At 40.5% G+C, this 16,899-nt stretch overlaps 1 protein-coding gene across 1 annotated transcript in view; it reads left to right on the forward strand.

Annotated features, from left to right (window-relative positions):
- Positions 1 to 3,864, forward strand: part of GRK7 (G protein-coupled receptor kinase 7) — a 230,002-nt gene extending 226,138 nt beyond the window's left edge. Inside the window, exon 4 of the mRNA XM_086944811.1 lies at positions 3,386 to 3,864. Coding sequence (XP_086800937.1) covers positions 3,386 to 3,731 — 346 coding nt within the window. The 3' untranslated portion in view covers positions 3,732 to 3,864. The remainder of the gene's footprint in view (positions 1 to 3,385) is intronic.
- The last annotated feature ends 13,035 nt before the right edge of the window (positions 3,865 to 16,899 follow it).

Below are 16,899 nucleotides of genomic sequence, written 5' to 3' on the forward strand. Positions count from 1 at the left end.
AGTCTGACCCTGTGCCTCATGGGAACAGTCCAGCCCGAACTGCCAAGCCATGTCTTCCCTGGACCAGAAACAAGCTTCCGAGGACCGGTTTCTGGCATTCCAGCCGTCTACAGCCCGGCTTGCTTGAATCCAGTGGCAAAGTGAGCAAGGGACTCACGTCTGAGCATACCCTGCCACACTTATGGCGGCCAAAAGCGGTACAAAAGGGGGAGGTGATGTACTGTACTGTATGGGTAACATGAAGACGTCCTGCAATTGCTGCGAAATGCTGTATTTGATTACTGCTGGCTTTTCCCTGTTTAAAAAAACAATAAAGTTGATTATCACAAAATACAGAGCATGTTGTTAAATTGTATGAGTTTGAGTCTATCCAAAATGGCCAGAATTCTCATGGCCATCTGACCTTGGTCCTTTCATAATCGTCCAGAGTTCCTGAGTCGTCCTCCCATTTTTCTCTTAGATGCATGAAAGGATCAGAAAAGTTGATGACCAATGATCTGTAAGTATGAGATATCCCCCTCCTCCCACACAACTCCACTGTGATCTTTGCCTCTAAAGAGTGAAAATCTGACACTGCTCCGAGCTTGGCTTTATGACTATTTCAGGCATGCCTGAGCTGTAAGAAACAGAAGGATTGGCTTTTGTGTAGTGCCAAGTGGACTGACAATTGTTCAAAAGATTTTTTGGTCAGTAGCCCAGACCTCACCAAGTTTAGAAATGTCAGTGAGGTCTCAATCAGTGAACTCTAACAAGATGTCAGGTCTTCGGTGTGTTTCTCTCAAAACTGATTTCTAACTAGATCTTGGAGGAATGTCAATATTCCAAGAAGGAATTGAATTTTTTTTAAATAAAATGTTGTGGCATGAACAGAGTGTAGTATAAACTGGTAGACTGAAGTGAATGAAGAAACATTGACTGCTAAAATAAACACCACAGATATATATGGTCCGTCAAAAACTGGAGATATAGGGCCAGATGTACAACCCTTTTTTGTGGCTGCAAACGGGAGAACCTCCCGTTTGTAGCCACAAAAAAGAGTAATAGCATGTACAAATGCTATTTTGCGAGTCCCTGACTCTTAAAATAGCATTTGCGACTCTCCTAACATTTGCTACTCTCCTAATAGCGATTCAACATGCTATGTTTTCGTGTTTTGCAACCGCATTTGCGGCTGCAAAACACTCGCACTTTACCATTTACTTCAAGTAGGTGGTAAACCACTTGCAAAGGTGAAGGGGTCCCTTTGTGTGCATGTTGAAATATATTTTTCAAGAGCAGGCAGTGGTCCCAGAGACCACTGCCTGCGCTTAAAAAAATTAAAGTGAAAAGTTTCATTTTTCTTTTTTAAATGCATCCTGTTTTCCTTTAAGGAAAATGGCCTGCATTAAAAAAAAAGCTTCTTTATTAAAAAGCAGTCCCAGACATGGTGGTCTGCTGAGCCCAGCAGGCCACCATCCCTGGGAGGGCTGTCATTCCCAATGGGGTTGCAAATTGCGAGAGGCTGATTAATATTAATTAGCCTAGCAATTTGTGACTCCATTAGGAATGGCAAACAGTGTGAAATACACTGTTGTACATCGGAAATGGCGCCACGCAAATTGCGAGTCGCAAAAGAGTCACAATTTGCAATGCGCAATTTTCTTGGTCGTACAGCTGGCCCACAATTCATAATTACTGCACCAATGATCCAGTACTAAACTTTAGAATATAATAAAATGTATGGCTCATGTTGAGTTCAGATATTTCCATCCCAAGTATTTCTGCTTGACAATAGTGGTAATTTAGATGCCTTTGTTCAGATCATTTTATGCTCCTGCTTTCCCTCCCTTTAGGACCTGAAATTAGAAGTACTACCACATTGGTCAGAAATAGTGGGATTGTTAATAACTGATTTGACATATGTAGTGGTCATTTATTGTTGGTGTTACCCTGCGTCTATGTGAAAATAAACACTAAAAACAACAACTGTAAAAACATGATTGAAAGATATAGAATACCAAATTATCAACTACACATGAATATACCCCTACAACCAATTTAACCTCGTTCAAATTCCTACTTCTGGGCAAACTCATTTCTTTCCAATAGAAGTACTGACTTAATTTATAATTTGCATTGATGTAGCGAGGATGCTATGAAACAATGGTAAATTGTAAGAAAATATCTTCAAAAAATCAATATAGAGAATTAAAAAAAAAAATTTTTTTAATTTTTTTATTTTGATTGTCATGAACCTTAGACAAACAGGTTTGGTACAGATCATATTAAAAACATTTCTTTTTTCAGCACCGATAAGCACAGCCCAAATCACAAGTACATAACACTGCATTATTACATCATTGTAGTCAGTGTCCCATCGGGGGTCCAGCTCCCCCACCCTTTTATTCCATATCAGAGTCCTCATCTTCTTGTTCGGGCGGAGAATCGAAAATGTCACCTCTAAATTTATTCCACTTTCCCCAGATTTTACTCCATTTTTTAGGGCATCCCCGATTAATAAATACTGATTTCTCGGCAATCATGGCAGTATCCATATCTCTCCCCTATGCTGCCAGGGTTGGAGCCTCCAGCATGCCCCATTTCTGGGCAATGTTCCGCTTAGCGATCATAATACCTAGCGTAGTAGAGAATTATTTTTGATCTCACCTGCAGATTCCTTTGGGTTAGTCAGTGACTTAACTCTTCCAATAGCACTCGCTAGGACTTCCTCTGTCAATTACAAGCATTCAGCAGGCAAAATTGAATGCAAAAGCCTCTAATGTGTGGACGATACCTTTTTCATTGTTTCAATTTCCATGCCTTTTATCCCTACTTTCATGATAGGTATGCATACTCTTCGCACCATTTGTGGATTTAACGTTAAAATTATGTATCTCACGCACCCTTGTGGGAAGTTGCTCTGCAATATGGGACAATTCAGAGAATACTACAGGGAGTTGTAGCCCACACCACAGACCAAGCAATCCAGGTGTGAGGATGGGGCTCAATGATGAAGCATGTCACCCTTGGGTGAGTGAGGGTTCTCGTCCTGAAAAGGTTTCCTTTCTGACAACTCTACTATAGACGATCAGCAGTACATATACGGGACTATATCTCGATACAGTTTATTAGTCTGGTCATTCTAAAAACACAACCTGGCTTATTCTCTGTGAATTTTCGGATTAATAGGGATCGGTACGCTGCTGATTTCCTTGATCTCATTGAGACCCTTTATGTGAAGATAACTCCGATGGCGTCACTGCTTCATAAAGAGCTGCAAAATTAACCTAGATTTTGTTTATTAATTGCCTTTGTATGTTTTTTTGATTATTTCCATAGTCCTGGAAATTTAGAAAGCTGTTTTATTTAGTCTCTTTTAACCTTATATATTTTTATCGCTTTTCAGAACACTCATTGATAATCCAAGAAAACATCCATTCTTCAAAACAATCAACTTTGCTAGGCTGGAGGCCGGCCTTGTGGATCCACCTTTTGTGCCCGATCCATCTGTTGTTTATGCTAAAGACATTGCGGACATTGCGGACTTCTCTGAAATTAAAGGCATCGATTTTGATGATAAAGATAAGAAATTCTTCAAGAAATTTGCAACCGGTGCTGTCCCAGTAACTTGGCAGGAGGAAATCATGGAAACAGGACTTTTTGAAGAACTTAATGATCCTACAAGGGAAACTGGCAAAGGATATTCTAATGGTGGAGGAGAGTCCAAGTCAGGAGTGTGTTCACTTTTGTAAATCTTGAACAATTGACACAATGTCTTACATCCCACAATAAGACTTCAACATTTTTTAAAATATCAATATAATGTCCATCCATTAGCCATCACAATCCTTTAATATTATGTTGTATTTTAAAACTAAATCTTAAAAAATGTATGTGAATCATTAAAGTACACTGGTCTCAGATTATTTAACAGACTGTGATGGTACGAAGATTTTCTCTGATGCACATCGGCCTTTTCTCAACACCCTCTTACGTTTTAGCAAGAGTTTATATGCACATTTCCACCATCAATGTTCTCCCCACCTTCTCTTGAGTTAGTGAATGTTATTTTATTGATTACATGACATGAACATGCCTCCTATCAGAGTCCTGATTAGAGACAAGTGGTCTAATATGTCAGCTACAGGTACATTGTCTACTTATTGTTATTGCAGTGAGGCCCAGTTAGCAACATCTTTTATCTAGTTCAGTGATTCTTAAACGTTTGACTTCAGTAGACCCCCACTTAATCATTATTGGAATCTGGGGACCCCCAGTGAATCATTATAGGAATCTGGGGTCCCTCAATGGAAGGCAGGGTCACAGGTAGAAGCAATCCGGATGATTTGAGCTGCAAAACAATGCACAAAAATATTGAAAAAAGCATTCATCAAACAAATACACAACATATTCTCCTGGAATGCTGAATAACGAGATGACCTGAGAAAACAAGGCCTAATTCTGCGTATGGGTTGGTTGCAGGCCCTTGGTCCTGGGGCTTTGTGGTGGAATAAAAAAAGAGGTGGGAGTGTTTACCACCCCCAGCAGGCTGCTTTTAAAGTGCAGAGAGGGGACTAGGCACAGGAGCTGCCTGCTCCTCCACATCTTTGATATAAAGTGTCTCTGGACCTGGAATCATCTGGTCCAAGGTTTGCGGACCCGATAATACCAGGGCACTAAACACTTAGAAACTAAGAATAGCCAAGAGGAACTTGCAATGGAGCCTTATAGTTATGCGTGTCACATAGCTCAAACACCAAAATCAATCTCTTCTAATTCTAGAGGATATTGATAAATATTTGTTTTGTGTCAGAGAGGCATCATATGCCAGATTTGTAGCATCTTCGAGTGAGATTCAACAAATTGCATCATATAGGGCTCATATTTTATTCATATCGTAAATATGTCATGTGACGAATATTAGTCCGTGATATCTCATACATCTTGGGCCTGGATACAGATGAATTAGAGGTACAAACTATGCTAAGAGAGATGCATAAAGCAATGCACACCAAGTAAGTCAATATCAGTGGTTTGCATATGTATGACTTCTCCAACTTAAGGAAAAGGTTGGCCCTGCAACAGATCTTCTATGTTTGCTCCACCAAAATAAGGGGATATCCTCGACATTGCTCCACAGTGCAGAAGAGAGCAACCTCCCTAAATTGTAGAAGGAGCTGCTCTGGTCCTGAAATAAAGGAAACTCCATGAATGTAACAGGTATGTCATTCATTGCACTCAAATCCGACTAAACACTGAACAGACTCTGTATTAGCCACACACAACCAAACACCAACAAACAGGCACTGTTGTACTACCAGCTCCACATGAAAGGTTACAGAGGTAGCGCTATGATGCCCTGATAACAGCGTGGTGGCAAAAGCATAACATGACATTAAAATATTTTGTATGTCTTGCACAGCAAGTCCTTCCTTTCAAATTGGTCCCCATAGCCATTAATTTAATGTACAATACTTTGAAAGCAGTGCTATAAAGACCCATATCTCTCTTTGCAGATGTCTTCATCTACTGGTAGACTTTGACACCCAGATATCTGAATGTGTCTTGTGTTCGTGCACAACAGAATGTAAGCAGCTGTCAGGGGAGGCAAGATGGCGCCTGAGTGAGTAGTCGCTGATGCTACACTCTCACGATCTCTGAGCCCTGCACTACACAGCGTTGTGTGAGCCATGCCTCACCCAGCTAAACCCGTCCGGTCGGCCTTGCCTCACCTAGAGAAATTCGGCCTGCCTTGCCTGGGAAAGGGGGGCAGTACGGAGAATTATGGCGTGGTGTGGTGAAAATACTTGAAATACTGGAATTCCGCTACTCTGAATGAGGCCACTACAGCTCATGCCAACTTATGCCTGCAGCCGCAGCCTTGGATTTCTGTTTTTGATCTATGACCTATGACCCAATCGGAGCATCGGAAAAGCCGAAAGCTTGGAGATTACTTGGGGAGTGCTTGGTCTATGAGGCACATCGTGGAGTAGCGTGGGTAACGGAGTCCGCTGTGATTCTGTGGGTATTTTGAGGCTATCAGCAACCGTAACCGCTATCGCTACTACCATCTGGTTTCATTTGCATTTGCTACCAGCGCTACATTTGACTTTGGTTTTGGCACTCCTGACTTTGGCACTTTGGCCTATTTGGCTTATTGGGTTATTTAACAAGGTTAACCACAGAGACCGTCTGGAAGTTCGAACTGTATTTGCTGTTACCTGTGAACTGTGAGCTGTAACCTGTGTGCTGCTTCAGCGGTGCGTCGAAAAGAGAGATGGTGACGGGGGACAAGGAAGAAGGAAGTAAGGAGGTGAGGAGGTAAACAAAAGCTTATCAGATATTGTAACTCTTGGGTCTCCTCCGATTTGTGTTTGATCGGGACACTATAACACTCACCGCTCTGAACTCCCGCTTAAAGTCCCAGCACCCGGCCCCAGTCCCAGTCCCAGTGTTCTATCAGACATAAATGTGAAATGTGAAATGTGAACTGTGGAACTGTGGAACTATGGTACGAGTGACCCTTGCAGCCCATGCAGCCCGCGGGTGTTCCGCCACAGCCACAGCCAAGAGCTAAAATCACGGGTCAGTAAAAAACACATGGATCGCCGAGCTTCTACTTGAACTCTGCCTGACTTTGCCAATCTCCGCTAACTCCACTATTTGTATACTCTTTGTTTTTCTTTGATAATGATGACGATGATAGTGCCGATCCTGATAGTAACCTGATGGCGGCAGGACAGTGAAGCGAAGAGCACCACTCACCACTTATCTTTACGTGTCACTGCCCTCTCCTTCAAGCGGCCCGGTCCGGTCCGGTCTGCCAGGATATCCACCAGGAAATCGGCATCACTCGTCCACGGAGATCGACAGGGGCCATAAGGCAGCAGGCGCCTCAGTTGCTCGGCTGCTCGGCGGTTCGGCCGCTCGGCTGCTCGGCTGCCCGGCTCGGCGGCTCGACTGTCTGGCAAGTTAAGGACCAATCAGGCCAATGGAACACAACAAGCTGGCAGGACCTTAGGCAGAACCTTAGACCTAGTGGTTCTGTGTGGCCAGATCGACTACAAGGAGGGTCGGCGAGGAGACTGGGGATTACAAGGCTACAAGGACAAAATTAAGGACAAAATAAAGACAAAATAAAAACAGATATATGCAGAGCTTTAAGTACCCCAAATACCCCATGAGGAAAATTTTGGTTGGGGTTTCAATAGAAATCTACTCCTATTGTAACACCGATACGGCAAGAACAGTCTAAAAGTACAATATACGTTATAGATCTAAAACAATGTACAGACGCCTGCCCAAAAGAGAGTGCCAAAAAGAGGATTGAAAGTGCTGAAAGTACTGAAAGGACTAAAAATCAAGTGAACAGGGGGGTATTGTAATCTTAACAGGACCACCATCAAGCAAACCATTCTTTAAAAAACGCCCCAAGAAGGGAGGGCCGAATAAAGTACACAAGAAAATACATGTAATGGATGATATGGAAGAACCAGGAACAGGAACAGGAGTGCTGCTGCTGAACACACAAAAAGAGCAGATTGTGCTAATCGCGCACAATGAAAGTAATGAAGCAAATAAGCGAGACGAGCTAAATGAACCAAATGAGCAAATGTTATCCTCCGTGAGTATACAAGAAGCTCATCACGTATCAGAAGCTGAAATTAAAAAGGATACACATGCCCTGATAAACACTCACAGTACACAGATGGGTGAAAAAAATACACAGCAACGGCTAGAGGCTAAGGGGCCAGAGACCAGGGGAGCTAAGGCAAAGGAATCTAAAAATAAAGCACAAGAAGAAGATAAAGAGAAAGAGAAGCCTAAAGGAAAGGGTGTAGATAGAGAAAAAGAGAAAGACAAAGACAAAAGCAAAACCCAAAGATATATTAGAAAAAGACTTGGGGGAAAAAGAAAAGGTAAAACGTAAGGTCAAGGAGAAGGAGAAAGGCAATGAAATTAATGATGATGTGGAGTCAATGGCTAAAAAAAGCCAAGCGATTACAAGCTATCAAGAATCTGAAATGAAACGCTAGATCCACTGATCAAATATCCACACTCCAGCCTAGTATCTCTAATATTTTTAGCCCAGTACCCAAAGAAGCTGGAAACAAAGCCTCAAACCATTTAGTAATGGTACAAGATCAGAAGGCACCTGGGAATGAAGACAATGGAACAAGATACTTGGAACCTGATCTGGAAAGAGGGGTAAAGGCTGGGGCGGTGGAAAAGATGGTGCAACCCATTGATGTCGCGTCTTCTGCTCTCATTTCCAAATCGGGAGATATAAACACTAGCGTCTCAAAGACCAATCGCTCTCATGCTGATATTTCAAAGTCTTGTAATCTAAAACTTGGCTACGAGGGGAATTCTATTTCTATACAAAACCCCCCAAAGGAAAAAAGGTTACAGTCGGAAGCTGGAAACCCCGCTGAGGAATCGGATGCAGATATATATGAGACGGGCATATTAAACTCGAGTGGGTTAAGTGACGCCAATATGGACCGCGACCAAGCAGTATCAACCCCTGATGTTTCAGACTCTGTAGACGCTAGGAAAATTAGTGATTCCGGGCAAGACATCACTCCTAAGAAGAAACTTGAGAAAAGGAGAATAAGGAACAAAAGGCTAAACAAATCAAACCATGAAGAAAGTTCAGATCAAGGAAGTACTTCTGGACAAGCTAGCAAAAGCCGAAAAAGCTCTAAAAGGTCTGATGAAGCTGAACAAGATGAGCACACTAGGGAGGACTCAAATGGGAGTGACATTCAACAACAGGGTAAAGTGAAAAGAAAGGGAAAAGAGACAGAGCCATCTCTGAAAGATATTTTAACCACCATAAGAGACTTTCATAAAGACATAAAGAGGGATAGTCAAAGAAATCCTGCCGCCATCCAGAAGCTAGAAGGAGCGGTTAAAAAAGTAGGTAACACCTGCACTGAAATATCGGAAAGGATGGCTTCTCTAGAAACGCGCACTGTGTATCTAGAAAAGGATGTTGCCTGCCTCCAAAATCAAAAAAAAACTCAAGAAGGGATCATTACAGACTTAATGACCAAGGTTGAGGATCAAGAGAACCGCTCTAGAAGAAACAACCTTCGCTTTTTGGGTATCCCAGAATGGGTAGAGAATAACGATCCCAGGGGATATATAATTAAGCTTCTGAAAACAGCCTTTCCTGAACTACAGTCCTGGGATATGAACAAAGAAATACAGCGAGCCCATCGCTTTACCTTAACCCAACATAAACATACCGAGAACTCTCCTAAATATCCAAGGGCAATGTTGGTGTATTTTGAGAACTTTCTCTTACGTGAAACTATATACGCCTTAGCACGGCCTACCAGCAAACGGGAACATGATGGATTCTTCTTCTTTGTCAGACAAGACTTTGCACATCTAACAGTGGAACGAAGGTGGAGAATGCGGCAGCTGTTTACCCCCTTCGAAAAAATTGGCCGGACAGTTTATCTCCAAAATCCTGCTAGACTGAAAGTAATCTTTAGGGGAACTACGCGCTGCTTCAATAGTGAAATTCAAGCTGAAAGCTACTTGAAAGAAATATCTGACACAGCAAAGAAGGAAAATCGATAAAGACTAAGTATTAAGAACTGGTATTATTAAAAAAACCTAGGGTAATAGGCTGGCGACCGACAGCAGGGAAGGCTAATTATGGAATTCTCAATAAGTATAATATAATGCATGACTGAATGTAAATTCATAAGGGACAAATTATTCAATATAGAACCTTCCTCAAGCTCTTTCTTGGATATGGGGCATGTGTTCTTTTTTTTTTTCTTTTTTTTTTCTTCTAAGCAGGCAGGGGAGTGGGAGTGTCTTTGGCACGCTGACCACTCGGACGCCCACACCTGGATCCGATCGGACCCAGGACGCCTCAAAGGGTGGTTGGTGGGGGAGGGATGTCTGAATTGGGGGTGAAGAGGGGGGTGCGAGGATGGGAGGGGGGTAGGGGGGATAGTCAGGCAAGCATCTGACATGTTTGTAGGGATGAAGGAAGGGCAACCCAGGCAAGAACATTTATATTACCGGAAATGTCACATGCAGAGGATAAACAAATTGCTTATAAATAAAATTGAAGATAGCAAGAAAGCTTTGCTTAAAATTAAAATATGACACCACTAAAAATTGTATCGGTCAATATATGTGGACTAAATGATGCAAATAAACGGCAGAATGTAGCCATTTGGCTTCAATCGACAGGGGCAGGTATAATATGTTTACAAGAAACCCATATTGAGGCCTCTCAAACACAACTTTTAAAATCACTAGGGTTTAGGTTAGTATGTGCAACAACTCAAGGAGCTCGGACAAGGGGGGTGGCTATTTTGGCCAAGGGTCAGGGACATAAATTCACGAAAACTAAAAATGATAAAAATGGACAATGGGCAATCACAGAGCGACAAGATACGGAAGGAAGGAAAATGACGATTTGTGCCCTTTATGGTAGTAACGATGATGATCCCTCCTGTATCAACGAAATTTCAAACGAACTTGCACACTGGTCACTACCGGTTGTGTTTTGTGGGGATTTTAATATAAATCCCCCCTATGATTGGTTCCTGAAAGATTTTTGGGTTTATAAGGGTCGTAAACCTAAGGTATTCAAGGCAATAAAATAATTATGCTGTATACATGGGCTATTAGATGGATGGCAATTCTCTAAGCAATATCCTCACGATCCGGGCTATACATTCTTTTCTAACCCACATCATACGCATGCTAGAATAGACTTCTTTTTCCTGTCCAACTCTTTCAAAACCTTAAGTAAAATTAATAAAATGCCTGGAATTCTTTCTGATCACAACCCTTTAATGTGCACAGTGAATATAGGACAAGCACAAGTGGAACCGAGAACATGGACTTTTGATAAATCTCTTTTACTTGACCCAAGGTATTGCACACACATGCAGGAGTGGATTCCTAATTTTTTACAGGATAATATTGGTAGCACTCGAATAGATGTCGTTTGGGATGCATTAAAGGCTGCGATTCGGGGGGAAACATTACAATACTCCGTTAGGTCGAACCGCATAGCTCAAGCGAATTTTTTGAACTTACAGGAAGAGCTTAGACATGCGGAAGAGGGATTAATACAGGCTGTCAAAGGGCATTCCGGGACAGAAGGGATAGAGAAAAAACAAAACCAAGTGGCAATCGCCAGGGCAGCTATTCTTGACATTATTACAGCCAAAGCAGTAAAGAAAGCCACAGCAAACAAAGAGATGGTCTATGAGGTAAATGAATTAGTTGGCCATCAATTATCTGTTCGTATGCGCCAACAAGAGATTATTAATTCAATTCAGGAGATAGTAGACCCAAAAAAAGGTGTTGTAACGGATATAGAAGACATAAAGGAAGCTTTTTTTCAATTTTATAGTACTTTATATACAGAAGACGAGGGAGACAATGTAGACAAAAAGATAAAGGAGTATTTAGATAAAATGAACCTAGCCAGATTTTGTGAAACGGATCAAGCAATACTGCAAGAAGATCCGAATACAAGAGAGAACTGAAAAAATAATCAGGAATCTACCTAAAGGTAAGGCAACTGGGCTAGATAGCTTACCATCGGAATTTTTTTTAACCTTTTTGAATGAATTACAACAAATTTCGTTGAAGCTATTTGGATATATTTTCAGAGGGGGAATTCCAGCTAAATCCTGGTCAAGTGCAAAAATAATAATATTGCAATTGTTACTAGTAATCCAGCGACAACTATGGTGGCTGTCACTGTCGAGGCTACAGAATTCGGGGAAATTGCTGGATATGCTCTTAATCAAGGGAAAACACAAATTGTGATAAATGAAAATATGGATTTTATAGACTCTAGAGTTACATCCAACGCAACATAATTGGGGATATCAATTACCGCAAATTTAGATGATCTGGTCAATATTAATGTAAAACCTTAATGTAAAACATTTAAACTACTTACTCTGCCTAAGGAACGGGGTGGACTAGCCTTACCGAGTTTGCGATTATATTATTGGACAGTAGCCCTAATTAATAGTCAAGAGCTTCTTCAAACTGAATTAGATGTGGAGACATCCTGGGATGTGCAAGCAACTATTTTTAAATTAATGATAGGAGAACAGAGTATAGGGTATTTATGGCACCATCTATATGATTCAATATTAATGGAGAGTTGCACAGCTATGGTTTAATTTGAAAGGTCGATATGTTCGAATTTGATTTTCAACAGTTCGTGAGGTTTCCTGCCCGGGAGAAGGCTCTTGTCAAGGACTTCCAGTAAAACATCAAAAAGTGCTTCCAATAGATACTGGAAGTATCCCCTGGCGCTCCACTCTTAGAGATTTTTAAGTGATTCAGAAAGAAAGTTCGTGCAAATTATTTGGATGAAAACGTATTTAATTTTCATAAGTTCAAGTTCTGAAATAGTATCCGTTCCATCATGAAAGTTCATCTGATTCAATATTCACTACAACACATTTGTAGGTCCAATGCATTTCGGGCTGAACGCCCTTCATCTAGGACAACAGCTGAAAGCAAGACAAAGAATGCTATTCAAATCACTGTATATTAACAGTTTTTTCTAACAGAAAACATTTCATCATATGTTCACTAAACATGTCATACGCAATCAGTAAAAGTTGTGCTCTCCCCTAAATGTGCAAACATGCAAACCTTATACGATATATCATAAAACTCACGCGTTGTAGGTCTCTGTTAGGCTCGCTCAAACTTAAGGCTAAAAGATAAACATGAAGGTATTTCAGTATGCAAGTAATGTGATACCAGAAATATATGATATCTTGATGAAATGGAATATACACTTACTTATAGTGCACGCGGCGTCTTCATGCTAGTTCTCGGTATCACGTCTAGCGCGTAACGGTTTGAATGAGACTACTGCTAGCGTATGGTATAAGAAACCTGACTGGTTGTTGCATATGAACAGCGTGATCTGATTGGATGATGTTCCGATCATGTGATCGGAACTCTCCCAATCACTTCTTTCTAATTCGCTAGCAACAATGTAGAGAGAATAGTATTGATAAAGTTACAAGCATTGAAATAAAGTAACAATAGGGTTGAGACAAGGCACTATCATCATCGGCATTGAAGCTATGGAAGAGGCCATACTTTCCACTGATTACGATTCTCAATTACAAACTTTTCTTATGGAACTGATTGTCTTTACTCTCTACCACAGCTACTTCAAATATGACAACACCTGGTATCAACAACTCATTGGCACTAGCATGGGCAATAGCGCAGCACCGGTATACACAAATCTCTTCATGAAATCATACGAAACACAATATATTTTGAACGTCCCACACTGGACGGATAACCTCAAGATGTTTGTACGCTACATTGACGATGTTTTTATACTCTGGAAAAACTCGAGAGAGTCGCTAGAATTGGCTTTAATGGAACTCAACAAGCAAGAAGAAAGGATCCAATTCACGTTGGAGATCTCCACTGAGTCCATTACCTTTCTTGACGTACGAGTGAATCTAAATCAAGGCAGAATTGAAACCGAAATGTTCCACAAAAAGACAGACAAAAACAACACTCTTCACTATTCAAGCTTTCACCAGGAACCATTGAAAAGACACTTGCCGCTATCTCAAATGATGCGTGTCAAAAGTATAACATCGGACCCAGAGAAAGCAAAAAGAACTATCAAGGAAATGGGCGAAAGATTCCAAACTAGGGGCTATCCAGAGTCCCTCATCAAAGAAGCCAAAAGAAAGTTGAGAACCTGCGAAGAATGGACCTACTCACCGTCAGACATAAATCTCAACAAGACAGGATGACAATAGTGTCCAAATACTCCACAGCAAGTTTCAACTTTAAAAAAATCCTTAGGAATCACTGGAATATCTTAAAGGCAGAACCTGATTTCAAACAAGCTTTTGACAATCCCCCTATTTTTGCTTTTACTAGAAACAAGAATTTTGGAGAAATGTTGAAACCCACCACTGATGAACCCAAACAATATCATGGGACCCGACCTTGTTTCCAATGTGGCAATTGCAATAACATCATAAGAGGCAAACAAATAACCCATCCCATGAAAGGACACAGAATTAAACTGAAAGTTAATGCAACCTGCGACACTTCGAACTTAATTTACATGCTCAAATGTCCTTGTGGGAAGACATATGTTGGAAAGACTGATCGAAAAATCTAAATCAGACTCAACGAACATAAGTCAAACATAAGAACTAAAAACGTCAAATCCACAGTAGCTACCCACTTTCTTGAATCTAACCACAACATTTCCCAACTCCAGTATATAGTTCTTGAAACTATTGACAAAATAGAAGGACGAGACAACAACCGTTTTTTCTTGCAAAGAGAGAATCACTGGATTTATCTACTCACTTCCAGTAAACCAAATGGTCTTAATGAACGCATCGAATTTGCATGCTACCTGTAATATATTGATCTACAGTAACGATTTTAAATTGTTATGTACTGGGGGACGATCTTTTCTTTTCTTTTCATCGACTCATTTTTGAATTTCACTTGTTTCTTAGAACAGTCATACCGATGATGACTGTGCCTTGTCTCAACCCTATTGTTACTTTATTTCAATGCTTGTAACTTTATAGATACTATTCTCTCTACATTGTTGCTAGCGAATTAGAAACAAGTGATTGGGAGAGTTCAGATCACATGATTGGAACATCATCCAATCAGATCACACTGTTCATATGCAACAACCAGTCAGGTTTCTTATACCATACGCTAGCAGTAGTCTCATTCAAATCATTACGCGCTAGACGCGATACCGAGAACTAGCATGAAGACGCCGCGTGCACTATAAGTAAGTGTATATTCCATTTCATCCAGATATCATATATTTCTGGTATCACATTACTCGCATACTGAAATACCTTCATGTTTATCTTTTAGCCTTAAGTTTGAGCGAGCCTAACAGAGACCTACAACGCGTGAGTTTTATGATATATCGTATAAGGTTTGCATGTTTGCACATTTAGGGGAGAGCACAACTTTTACTGGTTGCATATGACATGTTTAGTGAACATATGATGAAATGTTTTCTGTTAGAACAAACTGTTAATATACAGTGACTTGAATAGCATTCTTTGTCTTGCTTTCAGCTGTTGTCCCAGATGAAGGGCGTTCAGCCCGAAATGCATTGGACCTACAAATGTGTTGTAGTGAATTTTGAATCTCAATGAACTTTCATGATTGAACGGATACTATTTCAGAACTTGAACTTATGAAAATTAAATACGTTTTCATCCAAATAATTTGCACGAACTTTCTTTCTGAATCACTTAAAAATTTCTAAGAGTGGAGCGCCAGGGGATGCTTCCAATATCTATTTTAAGCACTTTTTGATGCCATCAATTTTATTGCTACCATAAAAAGGTAAAATTTAAGACGCTTTTAAATACATTTAAGATCCTGCAAAAGATAAGAAAAACGATGGATATCGGGTGTATTTCATTTTACACACTCTTCAATGATAATTTAGAACTGCCAGACATATTCAGGGACAACTGTATGAAGAATTGGGAAACAGCTGGAATCACACATTTCGGTAATCTTTGCTCTTTCACGGGGCTTCTCTCATTTGAAGAATTAAGAGGGAAATTTCAAATTAACAACCGAGATTTCTTCAAATATTTACAAATCCGAGATTATATCACTAGAAGAAATCTGAGCGGAATCATGTGTAAAACATTGAGTTATTCGACGCATTATCGTCCGCAAAGTCTAACACCAGAAGTGAAATTTATATCCTCTTGAACAATATGGCGCCTGATGATTTAGGAAAGACCGCCTTGAAAATGGCAAGATAAAATCAGTGTATCCTCCGAAGATTTGGCAGAACCATGGAAATGTCAGAGACCTGCCTTATGTCAACTAAGTTACAGGCGCAATGTTATAAAACCTGCTTCATGTTGTATTATACCCCGGATAAAATTGCAAAGTGGGGTTCCTGGTAAAGGAACCTGCTGCCCCCAGTGCCAGACTTCTAATGCAGATTGTGCACACATATTTGCCACCTGCGCTGGCTTATCCGAATTAAAACATGAGATTGAGAGGTTAATAACCACAGTGGTGAAAAAACCCGTCAAATTAACCAGTGAAATGATCCTTTTAGGATCCACTGATCCAAATTGGAAAGAACAAGGGGTACAATTTATATTTATTACAATGGCTGTTTTACGGATTTGTATTGCATCTGCCTTGCTAGATGAACATGCTCCCTTGTTCAACAATGGCTCGTAAGATTATTTGCCACTTACAGGTTGGAAATTGCAATCTACAAAGGGAAGGGTAGAAGGAAACGCACTCAAGGCTTGAAAATCTGGGCCCCGCTTCAGGAATGGTGTGACTCTCATAGCAATAACAATTTGTGATTCTTTTAATCTAACATGGTGACATTGAAATCTTGATTTATTAGGTCACAATATTACAACAGGCGTATATCTTATTATATTATGTGCGGCTGCTGACTCAAATCCCATATATCAATCTTGTTTTTGTTTCTCTTTTCTTTAATGTTGAGTATTCTGTAACTTTGCTTGACTATGGGGTGGGGGGGGGGGGTCAGGGGCCGAATGTAAATTGCATAAATGTATAACTATGTATCATTCAAATATGACAAAAAAGAAAAAGAAAAACATAAAAAATAAAGAATGTAAGCAGTGGCATTGCTGAGTGCTCTGTTTTAAAAGTTGAACACATATTTTGTTACAGTTGTCCCTGAGGGCCAACAGCCTGCCCAAATCTTTTAATAATTCAATCAATGGAGACAGGTCTTGCAGATGGTCTTTTAAATATAGGAGGACACCATCTGCATGCAAGGAGATGATGTATGATGTATCGTATACTCTTCCACCTTTCTGTTTATTTTCCCATCACACCCAACAGCCTAGAGGCTTCATG

Source organism: Lissotriton vulgaris, chromosome 11 (genome assembly GCF_964263255.1).
Source record: "Lissotriton vulgaris chromosome 11, aLisVul1.2, whole genome shotgun sequence".
In the NCBI taxonomy this organism is placed as follows: domain Eukaryota; kingdom Metazoa; phylum Chordata; class Amphibia; order Caudata; family Salamandridae; genus Lissotriton; species Lissotriton vulgaris.